General features: G+C 40.2%; 2 protein-coding genes across 5 annotated transcripts in view; both read right to left on the minus strand.

The window, feature by feature from the left end:
• Positions 1-134: 134 nt before the first annotated feature.
• dyrk1ab (dual-specificity tyrosine-(Y)-phosphorylation regulated kinase 1A, b) lies at positions 135-11,773 on the minus strand. 2 transcript variants are annotated; one of them, XM_077565946.1, is made up of 12 exons: positions 10,952-11,773; positions 9,629-9,690; positions 8,168-8,364; positions 7,945-8,037; positions 7,656-7,844; positions 7,380-7,527; positions 7,003-7,289; positions 6,761-6,907; positions 5,796-5,936; positions 5,411-5,714; positions 5,207-5,331; positions 135-3,838 (listed from the first exon to the last, which is right to left on the minus strand). In XM_077565946.1, exons 2-12 carry the CDS (start codon positions 9,654-9,656, stop codon positions 3,251-3,253), a joined length of 2,247 nt encoding a protein of 748 aa, XP_077422072.1. In that variant the 5' UTR covers positions 9,657-9,690; positions 10,952-11,773; the 3' UTR covers positions 135-3,250. The 2 variants fall into 2 exon arrangements, with proteins under 2 accessions (XP_077422072.1, XP_077422073.1); XM_077565947.1 differs by lacking the exon at positions 9,629-9,690.
• Positions 11,774-15,549: 3,776 nt separating this feature from the next.
• Positions 15,550-21,055, minus strand: part of LOC144052392 (CD166 antigen homolog A-like) — a 53,282-nt gene continuing 47,776 nt past the window's right edge. For 2 of the 3 annotated variants that reach the window (XM_077566409.1, XM_077566408.1), the window contains 5 exons: positions 19,526-19,658; positions 18,255-18,284; positions 17,787-17,898; positions 16,576-16,720; positions 15,550-16,500 (listed from right to left, as the gene is read on the minus strand). In XM_077566409.1, the coding sequence (XP_077422535.1) occupies positions 16,618-16,720; positions 17,787-17,898; positions 18,255-18,284; positions 19,526-19,658 (378 nt within the window). In that variant the 3' untranslated portion in view covers positions 15,550-16,500; positions 16,576-16,617. The remainder of the gene's footprint in view (positions 16,501-16,575; positions 16,721-17,786; positions 17,899-18,254; positions 18,285-19,525; positions 19,659-21,055) is intronic. The other variant, XM_077566410.1, reaches the window with a different exon arrangement.

A 21,055-nucleotide genomic window follows, 5' to 3' on the forward strand; every position in this document is an offset into this window, starting at 1 on the left:
ATATACCTTACAAACATCTATTACAACAAAGGTAACGCGCTAAGATAGCTTCAATGGCAAAATTCCTCTCTTGATTTGCAAATGACGAAGATAGTATTTTGTGAATGACACTCAAAAGAAGACACAAAAGAGCATTTCAATTAACTTCTTTTTATATATCATACATAAGACTGTCTTAATATAATACAAAGGGCATTGTCATAAACACAGCAAAGTCTTGACTAGATCTTACAATCTGTGGATACATGGACTTATCCTTTCCCCCCATGCTGTTCAATTCTATAGTGCATGTTGCATGTACAAAAAAAAAGAGAGAAGAGTGAAAAAAATGTGAAGTATAAAATGAAAAAAAAAAAGGATCAATCCAAATTAAATAAGAGGATTTCCACTTCTGCTGGGTGTTCAAGATATGTCAACAAGAATGTTTGTGTCCAACCCACAAACGGAACAGGCGTATGAAGGATGGAACCTTATTATATATATATATTTCTTCTTTTTTTTTTATATTCACCAACCATGTGCTTCTCATAGAACCAAAAAGTAAGGTTTGTGATGTACATGCACTTACAATATACCCTGTGAAAATTATTAAGGTTTGAAGATCTAGCGTTCCCTGTTTGATTCAAACCCTACCTCAGTGTTGTCCTGATGCAGTCAAGTTTTTGCCACTAAGAAAAAACAGGAGTTCCTGCCCCAATGGATGGTCACCCAATTTGACAAACATAATCAACATACCAGCAGGAGCAAGGTAGTGAGTTCTATACTTCCTTTATTAAAAAAATATAAATATATACATAAATTCTATTTCAACTATTAAAAAGGGGCTGCATTTCATGACAACTGCTCTAAATAAGAGGTCAATCAGCATGATCGGAAATATAGGCGCACACTTACGAGTCACTGCAGTCAATTTTTTTGTCTTTTTCACTCTTTATTTTTGGAATGTTTAGTACCAGTACGAGCGCCGGCGATCAAAACGGCCGGCCGACGTGTCTAAAGATCTCAAATTCGGCGAGGGTGTGAACAAAAATGATTGCAAATTTGCAATTAACCTTGACATCCAGATAAAAACCCCCAGTCTCAATATAGGTAGCTTTACATTGGTGTTTAATGGGAGCGTGATTTGGCGTATGGATTTTTCCTTCGAAAATGACGTAACAGCATGACGTATGTGTGTGTTTGTTGGTGTGTGTGTGTGTGTGTGTGTGTGTGCCGCCTGTCGTCCATTTTGACAGGTGGCCGCGGGCAGGTTGTCTCCTCTCTAATTTCAAAGCTGGTCAAAATGAGCAAACAGAAGAAGGAAAAGGGAAGAAAGAAAGCACTTCAAAATCCCTGATGTAAAAGGAAAAAAAAAAGGAAAGTGAAAAAACAAAAAGAAGAAAGTAATGTTTGGAGGACATGCGTGTCTGCCCAGGTAAAAACATGAGATGGCGGGCTTCCCTTTGAACAAGACAACAATCAAGGAGATGTGCCCTTCGCCAACTACAACATCATACCATTCAACACAATTATCCAAGCCATGTTGACCAAGTGTATGAAAGGCAGCAAAAACCCTTTGAAATAGTATGTAGGATGGGGCAAAAAAAAAAAAATGGGGGAGGAAAAAAAACAACACAGAAATAGAACGCATTAGCCTCCTTTGTTTTTTTTTTGTAGATTTTTTTTTTTTTTAAACCACCATCAGCTATTTTGCTACTCCGGAGCCTGCAGAGTAACTACCAGATTCTCTAAACATAGCAACATTTTTTTTTTTTTAATCTTTAAAAGACTCCCAAAATAATCTACCAATTAATATGGAAACAGGTTTTGGTAAAAGGTGGCAAACAAATATGGCCAGAGTGTACACAATAATAGCCTGAACAACGCTCTCCAGTTTTGCTAACGTAATATATATATATTTATATATATTGCAGCTGTTTGTGTTGACGCTCCGATAAGATCTCGTCAACGCGTGGTGAACTGCTACATTATTGGTTACAGACACCTAATATGCTATAAAACAACTGCTTTGGTATAAAAACATATCCAAAGGGAAAATAAATTCTTGTAAAATTCACAGCATAATTTGAGGACAAAAAAAGGCAGTCACTTAACTCTTGGTTTTTTTTCTTCAGTTTCTATGTTTTTTTTTGTGTATTTTTTTGGATGGAGAGACTTGTGCAGGTGGTTCTGATGAGGAACTACATGCAAAAACATAAGCAAACAAACAAACAAAAAAGGGTCGACTCTGGGATAAGTTCTTTCCACTGCAAAAAGCCTTAACCGGTGACTAAATTCTTTTTCAAGGAAGTCATGTTTAGGAGGTTGTTGTGTACAATAAGACCCTGTTATGTGGGGCCCTGCTGAAGAAGAAATCTTTGTCAAGAAAGGCCTCAAATTACCGTTCTTATTTACCTTTTTTTTTTTCTAAAATGTTTTCAAGAATTAAGGGCTGTCTAGAGAGAAAAATAGAGAAAAGCCATCTTAATTCAAAATGATAATGTCCAGCTCCATCCCCAGTCCAAGTCCATGAGTCATAAGGCCAAAGGGTTATCTAGAACCAGCCACCGACTGTATTCCTTCCGCTGCGCTCGTGTGGTCACAGCCCGCGCCGCCGTTTTTTTTGGGGGGGGGGAGGGGACTCGGGGCGTCTTGGCGCGAGGGGCAGGCGCCTCCCTTTCCTCCGATCCGCCCGTGCCCGGCCAGCACACGCTTATAGGGAACTCCGCTGTCATGTCGAGTTACACAACACCGACTGAGCCACCGACAAGAAATATCACCGCAAAAAAAAAACAAAAAACAAAAAAACACTCGCCCTCCTCGTCAAGCTACAGGATTTACAAGCAGCTTCTTTGTGTGACATTTTGCTTGAGGGGGGGGGGGGGGGGTTGGTTGGTTGGGGGTCAAAATAATGACGAACCAGTGGGACAGTAATGTCAGGCAAGCATTTTGCGGCCTAAACTTTGCTGTGAAATGCTCCTCTTTGCCACATAATACCGTACGGTGGTGAAATGGTAAGATGGATGTCTCAATCTCACTATGGTTATTCCGCAGTATTACTTTGTGCCTAATGGTTGCAAAGAAAAAACAGATGACAATTACATATATACTTCTTCTTCTTAACAAAGGTTTTTTTTTTCTCTGTAGTAGCGGTTCAGTGATATCTCCCTTCTGACGTGAGCAGCTTTGATTCTCAACACACCTTGTAGTAAAAAACACCACCTTAAAAATGACGCACAGGGGGGAACACACAGCCAAAAAGTCAGCGCAGTCACGAGCTGGCCATGGAACTCTGCTGCACACACACTCCAGTCATTGGAGACTCCTCCCGGTCCATGCCCTGCCTCATGCTCAGGTGGCCCTCCGCTAGGTAGTGGCCAGGCCCCGTGTTCGTGCCCATGGAGAAAGCAGGGTGCGCAGCCATGCCGGTCTCCTGCCGTGGGTTCGAGAAGGCACCTAGCCCCATGCTCAGCCCACCGTTCTGACCAAAGTCGAGCGCTCCGGCGGGCAAATGGCGGAGCTGGTAGGCCTGGTTGCCGTGGTTCCCGGTGGAAGAGGAAGATGTCGAGGAAGAGGAGGCAGAGGAAGACAGGGAGGTCATAGACAGATGGCCGTGGACCACCTCCATGGAGTCCTGGGTCGACGAGCTGTGCGTCGGGGAGGTGTAGTGGCGCGGGCGCGGCCGCGTGGCCATCATGGGCCCGTGGTGGTGATGAGCGTGTGAGTGGGGATGCAGGGCCTTCGGGTGCTGGGGGGGGACGTGGAAGGTGGTCTCCTGGACTGGGTGGGTCTCGCCGGTGACTGACTCCGGTACGACGCCGCCTCCCCACACCAGCGGAGGCGGGTAAGGCTGTCGAGCCTGCTGACAAAGACAACGATTGACGGCGTCAAGTAATGTTCTCGTGGAAAAAGATAGCAGCACCTTGACTTTAGCGTTAAATTCATCAGATCAATTAGGACTGAACGATTAATCAAATTAAATTCAAATCAACATTGCAATGTAGTATAAATCAGTTTTCAAGTCGCAAAGGACGCAAATTTTTTTTGTGTGCGGCTTCATTTCGGTCGGTAGGTAAGCTTTACTTTATAGTAAAATAAAAAGTTTATTAAATAAAATATTGCGTTAAACAAAATATTGGCATAAGTGTGTAGATAAGTTCAGCGATTAATAAGAGCAGTCCGTATGTCTACATATCAAGTTGCTGAACAGACTGCAAGCGTTATTAACCAACTGAAGTAGATATTAACTATTTTTCATGTTCATTTGCCTTTATTTTAGCACAAATTTAGCTCATAAAACAAAAACACTTATGTATAAATAATCTGATAAATTGTTTATTGTAATACAGATTAATTTATTTATTTAAAAGAGGACCTTGAAAAAATTGATCACATTAAATCCAATTGCGATATTGAGTGGGAAAAACAAATTCTCAATTCGATAATATCGCAAAACCACTAAAGCCCTCAAAATCAACATTCCCCATTCAAATGAATAGAAAAGCCATTAATCCATTCCAGTCCGCACATTTTTGATAAAAGAAAAATACCACTACAGTATATTGAAGAAAAACATAACATAGAATGCAAATAAATCAACTGGTTGCATGAAATGTAATTACTGTACGCATGCAATTTATTTTGGAGTCAGCCAGTGCTACCTCGATCATGTCGAGATGGTTCAAAATACTGACCTGTACACTTTCCAGTTCATTTTAAGATTCTTCTTCTTTTTTTTTTTCAAATCCAGAAATGCTCTCTCACTGCCATTCCTCTTGGAGCAGCTCCATTCCTACACTCCTACCTGCTTCCTCATGTCCGCTACACGGAACCTCAGAGGAGATAGGGCTTTTTCTGTCGCTTGTCCCAAACTATGGAATGACCTCCTTTTTACAGCAGACTAGGCCCTTTGTTGCTCATTTTTTAAATCTTCCATTTCAACCAATTTTTATTACTTGGCGCTCAATACAGCATGACACATTAGAACCTATTTTAGTGTTTTATTTGTTTTTAAATTACATTCAACTTGCTTTTTGTATCATGATTTTCATTTATGTGCGGCACTTTTGCTTTGGCTGCTGCTGTTTTTAACGCGTTCAATAAATACAACTGAGTTGATTACGTGGTATTGTATTATTTGTGGCGGCGTAACTCGTTAAACCTCTAAATTGAGACATTCGAAAGTCAAGACACGGCTACAATTGATTCATGGAGTTTGAAGTATGACCTGTGGGCATAGGCTGTCTCCATCAATGGCTGGCAAGGCAGTGCCAAAATGTCCTCCACTGTGTAAGTGGTGATGGGTCGGGTCTGACCTCGCTCTGCCACTGGTGCTTGTTCCAGAGGAGCCTCCTAAAGAAGTCGGCACGAGAGTTACCACCTAACCACATGCTCTTCAAATTCAAACCATCCGTTCCTTATAGTCACGTACCTGAACTCGAGGAGGTGCTGGAGGTGGTTCCTGAAGACTGGGACTGCTCCAAGGCGGGGCTGGTCGACACGCTGCTGCTCGTATTGGTCCCCTCATCCGCCGTCTTCTTGAAGAAGCTGTGCTGCAGGGCATAGTAGGGCTGGATGCGGCTCTTGGGGTCGTAGTCCAGCATCCGCAGGATCAGGTCCTTGAACTTCAAGTAGTCAGCGACAGCGTGGCCAGACTCCCCTGCCCGCCGGCCGCCCGGACCCCCTGTCTCCACGCCCAGGATGGAGTGGAGCTTACGCGAAGCTGGAGGTTTATACTGTGATGCAAATGAAGCAAAGCACAAGTGAGTGACATCATTTTAGTTGGCTTCAGGACATCAGTAAAGACTGCTGCTTACCCTTTTGCCATCTTTGGTCTTTTTAACACTCCATGTACCATCTGAAAGCTTCTCAAAGAACTTCCTGGCTTTTGGGGCTAGGTCCATTATGTGATTAGGAGGGATGCCGAGAACCTCCACTATTTTGTTCATCTGGTCCACCTGAGAAAGTTATCACAAATTTAAAAAAAAAAAAAAAAAAAAGCTCTTTGAGAAAGAACCTACTGCAACAACTACTCCTACTCTAACACGCAAAGAGCGAAATATGTGAGAGAGCTTGCTGACAGGGTGGATAATGACAGGATGGATTTTTTGGGCTAATAGTAGCATTCATTGAGCACACGGTGAACTTTCATTTAGCATTCATTGAGCTGGCAAGCAAATTGTAGACCATTATTAAATACATGTCAAATTTCGGAAAATGTTTTTTTTTTATATTACTTATAAAGTATTTGACAATGACAGAGTGGACTAGTTACATTTACCTACAACAACTACGCATACATTAATATGACAAATAATATGAAACAAGAGTAAATATCTATTCTCTCACTATCCCCCGTTTCATCCTCTATTGAAAGAAGGCAAAATGTTGGCCATAATGTAACCCCGAAAACTCCGAAGATTTCATAAAGGGGCAGCTAACCCATAATGACAGGGTGGACAGCAATTTCAGGAACACATGCAAAATGTTCTGTGTGATTATGAAAATAGAATATCACCAATCAGATAAATGGAGGACAATAAAGCCATTCAAAATCACAAATAGCTAATTTTTAAAATGTCATAAAAGGAAGAAACACTTTAAAAGAGTTCTCCCTGTGTCTGCTGGTATGTGTAAAAAAATATTTGGCCACATATAAAAAGACATTTTTCTTTTTCTGACTGAATGAGCAATTCTGATGAGGAAAACCAAAGACACTCTGTAGTATGCAACAAAAAAAATGTAGTTGACGTGATATGTTGGACAACTGGCCTCCATATACCTCATTGGCTCCACTGAAGAGAGGCTCTCCTGTATGCATCTCCACCAAGATGCATCCCAAGGACCACATGTCGATGGCCAGGTCGTAGGGCATTCCCAAAAGCACCTCCGGGGAGCGGTAGAAGCGACTCTGGATATATTGGTATATCTGCACAAAGAAAGGAAGACAATTAGCATTTTCTATTCCTTAAGACATTCTGCACTCAGATTTAGCACACAGTTGTGACGAAGAGCATTAGGTACCCTTTGTCCCAGCTGGCACGAGCTGCCGAAATCCACTATTTTGATGGCACTCCTCTTGGGGTTGCAGAGGAGGATGTTCTCGGGCTTCAGGTCACAGTGGATGATGCTGAGCTCGGGCGTGGCCAGGAAGAGCAGCGCCGTGCATAGCTGCTGGGCGAACTTCCGGGTGAGGTTGAGCGAGACGCCGCGGAAGTTGGTATTTCGGAGCAGGTCGTACAGGTTATATGAAAGCATCTCAAACACGAGGCAGAGGTGGTTCCGAAACATGAAGTGACGTTTCAGGTGAACTGTGGGAATAGCCGAGTTGTGACCTGGTTAGGTATGTTACAAGATTTTTTTTTATTGTGTGAAAGGACAAATTAGAAGAGTGTTATTACCAATGTAGTATTTCATCTCGGTGTCATGTTTGTTCATAAGCTCTAGGAGGCGCACTTCAATCTGAGCTTGATTGAGGAAAGCTTTCTTGTTCTTGATGATCTTAATGGCAACCCATTCCTGCTCTGCTCGGTCATATGCTTTCACAACCTAAAAAAAGGGGACATTCAATGGTCGGCTAAAGTTAGATTTCCATGACGACAGTCGAATATTAAAAATAGCTGATGATTTACGATTAGGTAACAAACATACTCATGTGTTCCGCAGCAATTACCCACCTGTCCAAATGATCCTTTTCCTATCAAGGAATCAATCTCATATCGGTCCATCCACTTCTCCCCATTCTTGACGATGTAGTCATAGTTATCATCGTCATAGCCATCATTGAAGACCTTCCTTTCTTTTTTGTGACTGGAGTCTTCGCCCTGACCCTGTTGGTGCCGCCGCTTCTTTTTTGCATAATACACCTGAAGCGGTGAACAAAATAAAAGAACATTTAGGGGCGAAGCGGGTGACAAGAACATGTATTCAATATTCATGTCATCGTTTCAGAATGTTCTCACTGACCTCATTGATGTGTTTGTATGTTTTGATAAGGTCAATGGAGAGCTTCCTCAGGGGAGCTGAAGTTGGGTCACGAAAGCACTGGGGCATGTGCCTCTGAAGTGTCAAAAATGTTACATAACAGATCATGAATGACACGTTTGTCCTCTTGTCAACAATTCAAACGCCACAGTTATCAAAGGGCTTCTTTAAAGCAACTCCGTGAGCGTTGAATGTGTCCGTGTACCTGATTGGCAGTGAGCTGTGTCGTCTGGTCGCTGTACGGTAAGACCGTAACAGATTGGTCAGTGCTTGGCTGGTGGCGCTCACTGTACTGCTGGTGCGTATGGGGCATTGGAGCAGCCATCTGAAGACCAGCAGTGTGTAAAGAAAAAGAGGGCGCAAGCCGGACAGACGAAGGTTTGCATGCTGAAGTCTCTCCTCCTGCAAGACATTAGCACCTAGCCTTGAGTCGCAGCGCCAGCAAGATATACGATCAAAACAAAGAGACTAATCATGGCAATGTGTCATCATATTGCAGAGGGGTAGCATTTACTTTGCACACACAATAGACAGAATCAGCTACTAATGTGCTTCTCCAACATGTAGGCAAAGATCTTCACGTGTTATCAAAAGAGAAAAATATGCAAAAATTAAATGTATGCAAATTCATATTTACATGTGTATTAAAATGATCAGATTGATACAACTGTTGACAAAATGGGAGGAGGCAATAACACTAAAATGTAATATAGGCCACAATATTAACACGTAAAAATGAGAGAGTAAATTAAATCCTATTGATTCCATGAGTAATATGTGAGGAGGAAAAGGGAGCACATGAGCAGGCTTCAGAGCGAAAAGGGGTGAAAAGAAAGGCCTGGCATACTGTACAGTGAATCATCCTTCATTTTAAGGCAGAAGGAATGAAAAAAAATATGAAATAGCATGTTGAGCTATCAGCATCTCTCAGCACACAACACAATTCACCAGCGCTACACAGTAACCACTATTCAGAATCCCAGCAACAGCACCTAATTAGCATAGCCTATCACCACAGAGATACAGCGTGATTTGGCAAGCCCATCAACGCACAGGCCAATCACAACGCGGTATGCAAATAGCCTACTTTTGTTGCCAGGGCAGAGCGGCTCCCATTTTCCAATGAGAAAACAAGAAATAAATAAGAAATCAAATTGAACTTTGGCACACTTAGACGCCGCTTTCGACACGAGAGGCTGACGGCAAAATAGCTGCACAGCCCCAAAAGCTACACCGGCTACGAGAGCGTTAGAAAGCTGACCCAGCTCTGGAGCGCCACAAAATACACGGCCGCTGACAGCAATAAAGGAGACCGAGAGAGCGCAGGCAAAGGCTGTATTTAAAGGGACACACAAGGTGTAACACAAGACGCCTTCTGCTGCACTTATAAATACATATATGACAGACTACATTTGCCTCGTTTCAACGCAACACTCCCTAACATTTATTTGCAATAATTTGAATTGTTAAGCTTGTCATTTTCCAGCTTTAAAAAAATAATCAGTTAAAGCCCCGAAACCTAAAATGCAATGCATCTTTGTCCCACGTAAGAGCGTGATGCACATTTGGAGAAGAGCACAGCGACAGGGAGGAACTTAACTTCACCGCTTCCCATTCAGCAGAAGAGGATATAGAGAGATAATATAAACACACAACAACCGCTAACCTGGATGCATCTTGTGCAAAAACGTCATATCATCCTGGCAGGAGAGTCCAGCACACAACCAACTACAAGGAATACAAGCATATTATTTATCATCACTATTTTTTTATGAGACTTCCTGCAAGAGTTTTAGCTGTTTTAAGACTTGCATGGTGGACTGGATAAGGGGTTGTTGGATGGCCAGCAAGTTGAGTTCAAACTTTAAAAAGTCTGCGTTAGGGATATGCATGAACTATTAAAGTCGGGAAAAGTAGATTTTCTTGCTACCTATCAGTTATTATACAATCACGCAGGTTGTTTTGGTTTTAACACTTGCTTTCCTGTAAAAATCAACGAGTATCTGGCCCACACAAAGTCAGCAGCACTTGGCTTATTTTATTATTATTATTTCTGGTGGAAATTATCCTGATTTTATTGTTCAGAACTGCATGCATCTGAACAGTTCCTTCTCTGGCTCAGCAACCCAGAAAGAGGCCTTGAAGGTGCACAAAATAACGGCGGCTAGCTTGCTATATAAAAATATATTAGTGGCCGTATCAGGACCTCTATAATAAGCCCATCGGACCACATTCCAAAACGTGAAATCAGCCCGCAAATATCCATCTATATATGTAATAAGGACCGCGGCTGTGGCTGCTGTGTGTAGCGGTGTACTTACAGACGAAGGGGCAGATTTCGTCATGGCTGGAAATGATTAAAACGCATATTCAGTGCTATTGCGGTCCCCTGTAAACGAATATCGTCCTTCCGAGGGGCTTTCGTCTGCCGATCCGATGCGATCCATCCATCCAGCGGTGGTGGAAAGGAAGGCTTTAGCTAAGTGACGCTGTGCTCAAATGAGCCAGCGGGTTGTTGGGGCCCACTCAGCTGGTTCGTCAACAAGTCAACGTTAACCATTAGCCAAGGGTTTCGTTGAATTAGCCCCTGCAACATTAATGCTAGGCGAGCTCTCACACACGTATGGATAATGAAATCATTTAGGTTTAAAATAAAGATTTTGTTTTTTGTTTTTTTAATGCCCGATCGCACAATGACACTGTAATACCGCAGGGTTAATGTTAGCGGTACCAGCATGACTCTCCACACACAGCCGCCCCCCTCTTTTTTTTTTTTTTTTAATAGAACGCAGTCGAAATGGAAACTAGTCATTTAACACTTCGACTTTCAGCCCCACAAATGGGTTAGCTAGCCCCGCCATATACCGCGGTGGCTACCGTTCGCACCTCCATCATCGATTTTGCTTTATATACACAAACACAATCCAATAGAAGCATAAGGCTGCATTCCGTTTAAAAGAAACACAAGATAAATATAATAGCCGCTCACCTCTGATGGCACGATCTTCATTTAAAGTCCAATAACCTGTATGATGAGGAAACTTATCCAGCTTGAGATTCTCCCCTCCCTTTGCACGGTTAGCGAGGAATGATCACGTTAAATCCAATCCGGCGTCCGTCTTCCGACCGGCAAATACGACAATTATTTGCCAGCCAGCTGTAATAAACTCTCCATTTTGGACGGGAGATCGGCGATCGGGAGGAACGTTACCATCAGCTGATGACTAGCAACATGCTAGCGTTGACTAGCACGCATAAGTTAGTGGCTAAGATTAGCGAATGGGGCTAGTGCTAGTTGACAAAATGAACGCGGCTAACGTTAGCGACCTGTCCTGGGCTAGCCTCGAGCTAACAATCGTTAGCCCCCGCCGCTAAATAAATGCTACGTCGAGGCGATTTTTACGCAGTCCTTTGTCAAATTCGCTTCGACCTCCTCGAGCGGCGCGACGGCGACGGTGGATTCGGCGGGTTTGGGAGCCCAAACGGGCACCGCGTCCTCCGGTTTTTCGGCTTTGGAATTTTGTGTCAATTTTCACAAAATGGCGCGCGGTCCAAACCTGCGCAGTGAACCGGCCCGGTGGACCACAGACGCGGACAAGCCGACTTTCGTGGCGGCGCCGCCTAATTATTTCTACCGCGTTAAAACATCGGCCTCTTGGTCTTCTTCACCCGATCCATTAGACGCGTCTCGTTATCCGAAAACGTCAAATGTATATCCACTGACAGCATTATTCCGGCGGGAAGGGAGAAACATTTGAAAAAGACTGAAGCTGGAAGGGGGGGGAGAGGGGGAAAAAAAAACCTCCTGACAAAATGGCGATGCTCTCGCTTGTTGCCATGGCAACTGTCAATCAAAAAGCCGAAGTACCCGGATGCACCAATGACGAAGAAAATGTAACTTACCAGAGAAGACCACACAAAAACTCTTCAAATGCGCATCTTTTTATTGGATTTTTTTGGACATGTTGCTAACGCCCAGCAGACATATTTTCCGACACATTTACTGATATTTTCAAAGAGGAGCTGTAATGTTAAGTTTACGTAGTCATTAAGACTTTTATATTGGAAAGGACCTATCAGTGATTTTTTTTTAACGAATACCAAATCGATGCTCTTTTTTTATAGGATTTAAAAAAAATAAAAAATACTACACTACCCTTCAAAAGAGTTGGCTCAAGAAAAAAAGGGGGTGTTTCTGTACAAGTTGCTCAGAAAGTCACTGTTTCCATTAACAGATGTTTCAAAAGAGAATACAAATGGTTGTACATACTGTATATGAATATATGAATGTATATTAATAAAACAATATAATGTATGTATTTATTTAGAAATGTTTTAATAAAATGCTTACAGCTACAACTAATGATTATTTTAATAATCGATTAATCTGTCAGTTATTTTTGGTGATTAATAAATTAATCATGAAGAAAGAAAAAGGGGATGGCATATTTATTTGCAATGTCTCAAATTTTAGGGGCAATATGTCATTATTTAGGGGCAATCTGGAGGCCTGACCGTGTGTGTGTATCTTTGTTAAAATTGATTTTTTTGTTTTTGTTTTTGCTATTCGATTAAAAAAAAAAAAGTGTTTCAAACAGATTGTTGAGCATTCCTCAACTTTCCCAGTTTTTTGTTGCCCTTGTACGAGCTAAATGAGGGAATATTTGCCAAAAACAAAACAATAACATTCAGCAGTTTAATCATTAAATATATTGTTTTGGCAGAGTATTCAAGTGAATATAGGATAAAAAAAATAATGTGCAAATGATTGCTTTCTGTTTTTATTTACATTTAATTTTTAATTTACATTTAACTTTAACTACTTAGCTGGACTTACCCTATTCTCCTTATATTCTTTATCCTCTGTGAAGAATGGCTAATATTGCTGCATCTTACTGAGGCGTTTTCGATGGCTCCTGTCTCCATGTATATCTATATGTCTGTATTATACTGCCCCCAGGTGGCCAAGGCCTTACATTATTTCATTTAATTATGCCATGGCTGCATGTTTTTATAACTTCAATAATATTTAATTATTTTTTTAGTCCCATATATATTTGTGGCTAAAAAGCAAAGTGTGGAGAGTCTCTGTTCCCGAACTGATCACCAAAAATACTTGAGTGCAGTTAAAGCTAAAGCATGCAATGTTATGTGGCCTCTAGTCTATAATTCCGCATTACAACAATTGAACTGAGCCATCGCTTCAGCATTATTTTGTTTATTTTTCATCATTCACCTTGTTTGAAAGTTATGTGACGTGTGAATAAACAGGAGTCACCATATAATGCTAATAGGATGCTCCCTTAAATGTGAGGAGATTATTTCATTTCAACACCTCCTATGAATAATATTGATTTGCTATTTGAAAAAAAATTCTAGTTTGAGAGGATGATCTTGAAATTTGAGTCTGTTTTTAACACAACTGCTCTAAAATATAAAATCTCAAAGAAATTAGTATGAAAAGCCCCGCAAATATTTTGCCCACAAAACTGCAAAAATATGTATAATAAATCATATTTTTTCATGATTTTTTTATGGCCAAATGAGAAATGAAACAGCCCTTGATTGGGTTGGATGGGAGCAAGATTGTTCAGCCTCTCTTGAAACTTTATTTTAATTGAGTCATCGCCATGTGTTGACTGTGAAGTTTACCATGTGACCACAAGATGGCAGCAGAGGTTCACATTGAAGAGCTGGACCTCTCTGGCCACTGAATTAGGTACACATACTAGATTAAAAAACAAACAAATCTGTTGGTGGCTGTCCCTAACATTGTGGTTACCCCCTTGTTTATCTACATAATCATATATATACATATATATATATATATATATATATATATATATATAAAATTGATGTATTCATTATTTTAATTTGTAGTTTATATTGTACATCAGGAGCAATTTAGTTGGAGATGATCATGCAAATGATTACTTTTAATGACTCCATAACTCTATATATAATGATCATGTACCGCCCATAACCTTTCTTCACGTGCATTATACTAATTGCTGATCTGAATCCAGCTCCTCGTGAGTCATTACGCTTATTAGCTCCGTTACAGAGCACAGACCTCCACCAAGGCTTAAATTGTTATATACTAGGCTATAAGTATCAGGGCACTGTCAACAAAAGTTTAATGTTAAAATGGATTACACATGTAGCGCAATGTATTCAGAGGTCCCCCCGCCCCCAACTAGTATTTTAAACAACATTTCCTCACATAGTAGACGGACAGTTATGTACTCAACTGCAGAGAGTACTGGTTATTTATACAAAGCAGGTGTTTAATTATTAGAAGTGTAAGGTCTAAGGTTAAGCCAGGGTGTGACCAACATGAAGCCTGCTTGCACCAGACAGTCCTTAAAAAACACATGTGTAAGCCTGTCGACCTGTTCTAAAAATAGCTCACAAGTAATCGGACATTGAGATTTCCTCGAAAAATATAAGCGATCATTTGAAAATATGAACACTAGCAGAGATTTATGTGCAAGAGTTACATATTCATATTTATCTGTTTCTTAGTCACTCTGAGAAATCCACAACTGGTCAGTTTAGCTGGAATGCATTATTTCAACTGTATATTGTCCTCATAGTAAACATTACATAACTTTTTTTTGGTAAAATGGTACAGTACATTTAAAAATCATGACAAAGCAATTTTAGCTTTAATTCAAGGCATTTCAGTTTAAGGTCATACATAGGCTACTTGTGCATTAAACACGACAGTAACATTTTCATTAGATAATTAACTCATTCACTGGCATAAATTCATTAAAAAAAAAAGATTAAAAATTAGGGGCAACAAGCGAGTCATTTTTTAAAATTGTAATTAATCTCAGTAACATTTTCATTACAGATAATTAACTCATTCACTGGCATAAATTCATTAAAAAAAAAAAAAGATTAAAAATTAGGGGCAAGAGGCGAGTCATTTTTTAAAATTGTAATTAATCTCATGACTTCACTAGTTAACTCACAATTATTCACAAATTTTATATCAGTTCTAAATATACAATTAAAAAATTCTAGTTTTTAATACTCTTGTTAACAAAAGTGGGAAAAAATGTTAAACTAATAGAAATAGTTAAAATGATTTTTTGACGTTTATAGCAGTCAATGGCAGTGAATGAAAAAAAAAATATATATAAAAAATTTGTGGCATCAGGCGATTAAAATTTTTAATTGTAATTAATCGCATGACTTCACTAGTTAACTCGCGATTAATCATAAATTGCATATATGTTCTAAATGTACAATAAAAAAAATCTAGGTTTTCATACTCTTGATAACAAAAGTGGGGAAAAAAATGTAAAAAGTAGTTCAAATGAATTTTTGACGTTTATAGCCGTCAATGGCAGTGAATGAGTTAATTTTCGCTTTAATTCATATCATTTCGGTTAAAGATTGACTACATACCGTACTTTAAAAGAACTTAAAAAAAAAGTTAAATTAAAATCATAAATTTAGGAAAGCTGTGACATAAAATCCTTCAGTAGGGACCTGATGTAATGAATTTGTTAAGCCGTGGCGATGAAAAGCCTCCTGCCAACAATGGGAAAAATAAACAAAATAAGACAGTGGGCATATGTTTTCCAAATGTACACTTTATTTTAAACAAAAGTACAAAAAACAAAACAGATATTTACAATACTTGCATGGCAATGTTCACTTTCTTTGGTCATTCTTCCAATTGGATGCTTTCAATTCACAAATCAATTACTAATATTTATCTCAAGTCTGCAAGCGTGTTTTCATCAACAATTCAAAACGTGGGATAGGATTGGGGCAGCCGTGTGAGTACCGGGACGTTTTCTCATCTTGTACAACATAAATAGCAACAGCAACAACGACAAAATAAACATTATACTTCACAATGGCATCGTCCCATTTTGAGATCCAGCGGTGATAGAAAATTCAACTCAAATATGACTCACTGACTGAAGACACGAGCGGGTAGATGTCTTTGAAGGGGAGGTGAAAATGGCCACTACTTCAACTGAGTCAAATCTACCCCGCTCGTTGGCGGCCAATGACGTACAGTACATTTGGAAAAAAAAATAAACGGCGCATCCTCGCCAAGACCAACTTCAGTAATAACCCTTTAGCCCTTTCTGTCTTTCTCTACGCCACGAATGAACAAACCGAGACGTATGTACATCAAAAAAAAAGGATGAAAATGGATGACATAAGAACACGATGCGCTTCCTACACATCTTAACAGCGAAGGCAAAACTGGTCTAGAAGTTATTTCGCTTGCAGCAACTAACCCAAAAAAAAAAATCCTTCCTAACGAACAAGATTGCTAACTGAAGACAGAGCTAACTGTGTTTGTGTGTGTGTGGGTCAAGTAGTGCATGTTTATCACATACAGTATCCAATTGTTTGCGTTTTCCAGAGTGGGATTGGATTTGTAGTCAAATTCTCCCTGAAATCAAATCCAAGCTGTCTTCATTGTAATGTACACTTTTTTTTTCTTTTCTTCTTTTCCCAAAAGATGAGGTGAGGAGGTGAAACGTGCAAAGTTCCATGTTCTCACTGTAAAGGACAACGACGTTAGTAGGAATTCCCACAGAGGTGATATTGTGCACGTGTGTGTGGATGCGACCGCACCTTTCACATTCCCAAAGGATGCTCGGTGGCTCGGGAGTTTCTCTACACTTCAGCTTTTTGGCTGTTCTCCTCCACCTTCTCCTCCAGCTTTCTCTCCTCCTCGGAGGAGCCGTTCTCCTTCTCGCCGGTCTTCCAGCTGCCTTGCCTGTTGAGGACGGCACGTTGCTCACAGTTACCAGGTCTTGCAATTCATCAACAGCATGAATAATTTGGCGACAAAAAGGTTGAGAAAAATAAATAATATCTACCCCTCACGTGCATGTGTTAAGCTTAACTCTTTGACTGCCAGACGTTTTCAGAAAAGGGATGCCGTGGGTGGGTGGGTGGATTTTAAGCATTTTGACTGATCTTTCAAGGTCCATAGAAAATTATGTGTTTGGACTATGGAAACACACATACTGCCAAAACAAGATTGGACTCTCATCTTCCATCAGAAAAAAAAAAGTTTGTTTCTACCTTATTCCGTTTTTGAGTAATCAACAATAGAAAATGGTTAGTTTCACCGGTTTTGAAAAAAACGTCTTTTAACGTCTTTGGCACTCCTCCATAGGATTTTACGAAACGTTATTTAACGTTTTTGGCAGTCAAAGAGTTTTAATAATGCAAAAATATTTTGGGATGGAATAATCAGCAGAAAATGCAATAATACAAGCATTCAACAGCTGCAGCCCGAAACAATAATAATCAACGTGAACCTGTCCTTTTTTTTTCGGAACCTATCCTCGATTACTGAAAACCTATGTATTTGCTGTTCTCAGAATGAATTACCTTGGTGCCATCTGGTGGAATCTTGGTACTCTTAATATTATTATTTTTTTCCCAACATGACCACGTGCATAGTCAAAAATGAAACTGAAAGTATCGTATGTTGCTACAAAAAGCCGTTAATCTCCCTTTGCATTATAATTTGCCTGTATTCCATAATATGTATGATTGTGTGCATATGAAAATTTAATGACTTAAGACTCTGTAAAGTGGTAGTGCGCATATTAATTGGTCTCATGTCATGGCAATTCCTGCTAGTGTGCTATTTAGGCTAGTATGCTAGCTAATACTATTAATGACCCTCGTGAAAGTGGTTTGTGTAGATTTTTTTATTTATTTTTTTAAAACAATGTATATACAGTAGTGTCGTTAATGTGACATAGGATGCCGTGTTGATGTTAATTGAACCCTTATTCCACTCCACTGTACTGTATTTGTAAACTCACTTGGATTTCTTCTGGTAGATTCCGTAGGCCAGTCCAATGACCATGGCGGCGATGAGAAGGCCGACGACCACTCCGACCACCAGCTTGGTTCGATCGGCGTCCTCCGATTGGTCTACACGACAAAAAAAAAAAAAACACCAGCGTCAACGCACCTGAAGGTCACGCGCCAGTGCGGACCCCCTGACCACAAACAGGAAGTAGAGCCCTAAAACACGTCGGCTGGATGGACACACTGCCACTGCACATGATTATGAATCGCTGAGGTAAATGTTAATGACAGCAATCCTGTTGATGACATCATTGGCTCAGCCAGCAAGGTTAATGGGGTCATGTTTGCCAGGATGCTGGTGGCGCCGCTCCTTCTGTGCAACAACTCGTCCACATTCATCTATTTCCTTCATAGGAAATTGGCTTTCTATCTTTCCGCTTCCCCCAAATCTCACAAACAAGAAGACGTCTACAACTTACCTCGTTTATCCACTCTCACCTCCTCAAATACTGAAATCAGATACGAAATCAAAATTAACGTCCAACCAAGGCAAAAATGACGTCTAACACTACGTGTCTAGTCTACTGTCTGCATGCAGGAAATTCAGATCAGAGAAAGGACAGGTGGAGTCCCAGCATCCCAACACACACACACGCGCAGACATGACTCGGCAAAAAAAAAAGAGGATGGAACAGTGACACGGCAAACCTTGGCGACCAGACGGTTGACATGCAAGCATTAGTTATTTGTGATGACGGACAAACCTCAATGAAGTCTTCAATGAATCAATGTGGATGGAGACCAATAACTACTATTATCTCGTGGATGGTCTTATTCATTTCTTCTTTTTTATCATACAGTTGACCCCCCCACTATTTCAAGGCCATATGGACTAAATTAAGTCATCAGATAAAAATTATAAATAAATACAGTAAAATGTGCATGTGAGTGGCAGGTATTACTTTTGCCCACTTGGGGTCACCATCCTCACGTTCTACTGTAGTATCTGTGTAAAAAAAAAAAAAAAAAGGCGGGGACTGGCCTGGTGAGTGGCGTGGGCGAATAAGAGCATAGAGTTGGCTAGCTGTTACTAGCTCATGCATGTGACGGATTACTCAAATTCTTCCAAGTAATCGTTGCAGCCCTCATATTACATATATTGACGGCATTTGGACTAAATAGCAGGCAGAAATGCCTAATACACAAATAAAAAAGGAAAAAATTAGAAAAAAAGTGTCTTTGGACGTCTATCTATGCCAGTGACGTATAGTGACAGGCAGAAGCATAAAATGCTCTACCATTAGATGGCACATACTAACCTGTGTATGCGCTTTTTGTATTGGTGGTGAGCCAATTTTTTTTAACGTAAATTATGTGCTTTAGCTCAATAAAGAATTGGAAACACTGGATAAGTGTAACATTGCCGACACTTACACACATGTGGAAGAATCTTAAAAAATAATAATGATTATTATAAAATATGTAAAATTAATTTATGGGCTTTTCCAATATGAACAGGAACTTTTAAAAGCTAGATGCCCCAATACTTTTGTCCATCGGGTGTCATTGTTTAAAAAAAAAAATTAAAGCTGGAAAGGGGGAAAAACAAGCAGTAAGGTGATTGTTATTGAAAGTGAAGATGATTAGTGTCGTGATGTCGAGTCAGCATGCGTGCAGAGTTGGATAGCTGCATCGGTGAGGGGGAGCACCGATGTAAACAAACAGCTTGGCGCATGACCCCCGTACTTACGAGAAGACACATTGATGTCCCGCATGTCCACGCCAAACTCGTTGGACACGGTGCACGAGACGGTCAGGTTGACGGTGGGCACCACTGTGATTTTGTGCGTGACCTTGCCGTTGACGAAGGGACTTTCATCAAGCTGGGTGGGGGGGACAAAGATGGCAGCACGGTTCATTTGCATTTTCAGAGCACACTTAAGATTATTATTTTTATACAGCACCATACAGTCCCTTCGTCAAATCCTCTCCAATAAAACCTGTTGTCCACGTTAAGGAATGAAGCCGCACCTCAAATAGACACCTTTTCTTGTTTTATTTTACTGTCACCGTTCTTCATAAATGGCATGAAATAGGGGAGATAAGGACGACAAAGCAATTTTCCGATTTCTGAGGGCGTGTTAGAGCCATGCACCTGCGTGTAATAACACAAAGCTACAATTACTAGTTACTATTATTATGAGTATTTTACATGTTGCACTGGATGTCATTTAATTATTAAGACACTATCCTGGTTTGCTGGATTCTCTACAGAAAAATAAACAGGCTCATGCTTTTTTTTTTTTTTTATTTTATTTTTTTTAATTCAGTTAGTTTTAATTTGTTTTTAGACTGGGCTTGCTAGTTTTCCTTTTTTTTGTAATTCTTCATTTTAGTTGAGTTTTTATTAGTTTTAGTATAAACCTACTTCAATTTTATAAATTAGTTTTTTTTTTTTACATTTATTATTTATGGAGTGGAAGATAAAAAAAAAAGGTCACAAAGTATTGTTAATAAAGTTAACAATTCCTATACTTTATAATCATTGAAACATCCTCCCTACGCCATTTCTAGCCATTTATGCTAGCGAGCAATCAGGCTTTCTTATGTGGTTTAGTTGAACATTTAACTATACAATGTTTAATTGTCTTTTTTTTTTAAAGTTTAACTAGGAGTGACAAACGGCTTGAAGCAAGCACACTCTTGTTCTCTTGTTTGAAGACCTGTGTGAGCAAATCTTATTTAATTTTAAGTGACGTTATTCTACACTTTTGCGACGTGGGAAATTCACATAATGTCAAGTTCTTTTAGGCACCACTAGGAGGCAATGTTCTACCAGTTTGAGTTCAAATGCATGCTTTTAAGTGCTGAAGCCTCACAGGTGGAAAAACAGACACAAAGAATAACCAAACATCCTTTTCAGCACCTATACATATACAGGCAGATGTGAATACATTGCACTTGAATAGCCATTAGTATTGCTTGTGTTCAAGTCTTCTTCCAAAAGATATCTCAAAAGGGTGAACCAAAAATAAACCTGTTTGCAAGATGCAGAAAATTGTGGCCCATGTAAAAGGTTCATTATCACCCACAGGTGGAGTTCAGCTTGGACTGAAAGGAGTGAAAATGATCCCCCGCACAAATAGATATTCAGCCCAAAGCCCCTCAGGTCGCGTATGTAATTCACTCTGCCCCCGCTGATGCCTTTGTGCTGTCAGCCGGCGTACAGGTACACTCAACGCAGAAACAAAAAAAAGGGGGGATTTTGTCTTGGTGACAA

This window comes from Vanacampus margaritifer, chromosome 5 (genome assembly GCF_051991255.1).
Source record: "Vanacampus margaritifer isolate UIUO_Vmar chromosome 5, RoL_Vmar_1.0, whole genome shotgun sequence".
NCBI classification, from domain to species: Eukaryota; Metazoa; Chordata; class Actinopteri; order Syngnathiformes; family Syngnathidae; genus Vanacampus; species Vanacampus margaritifer.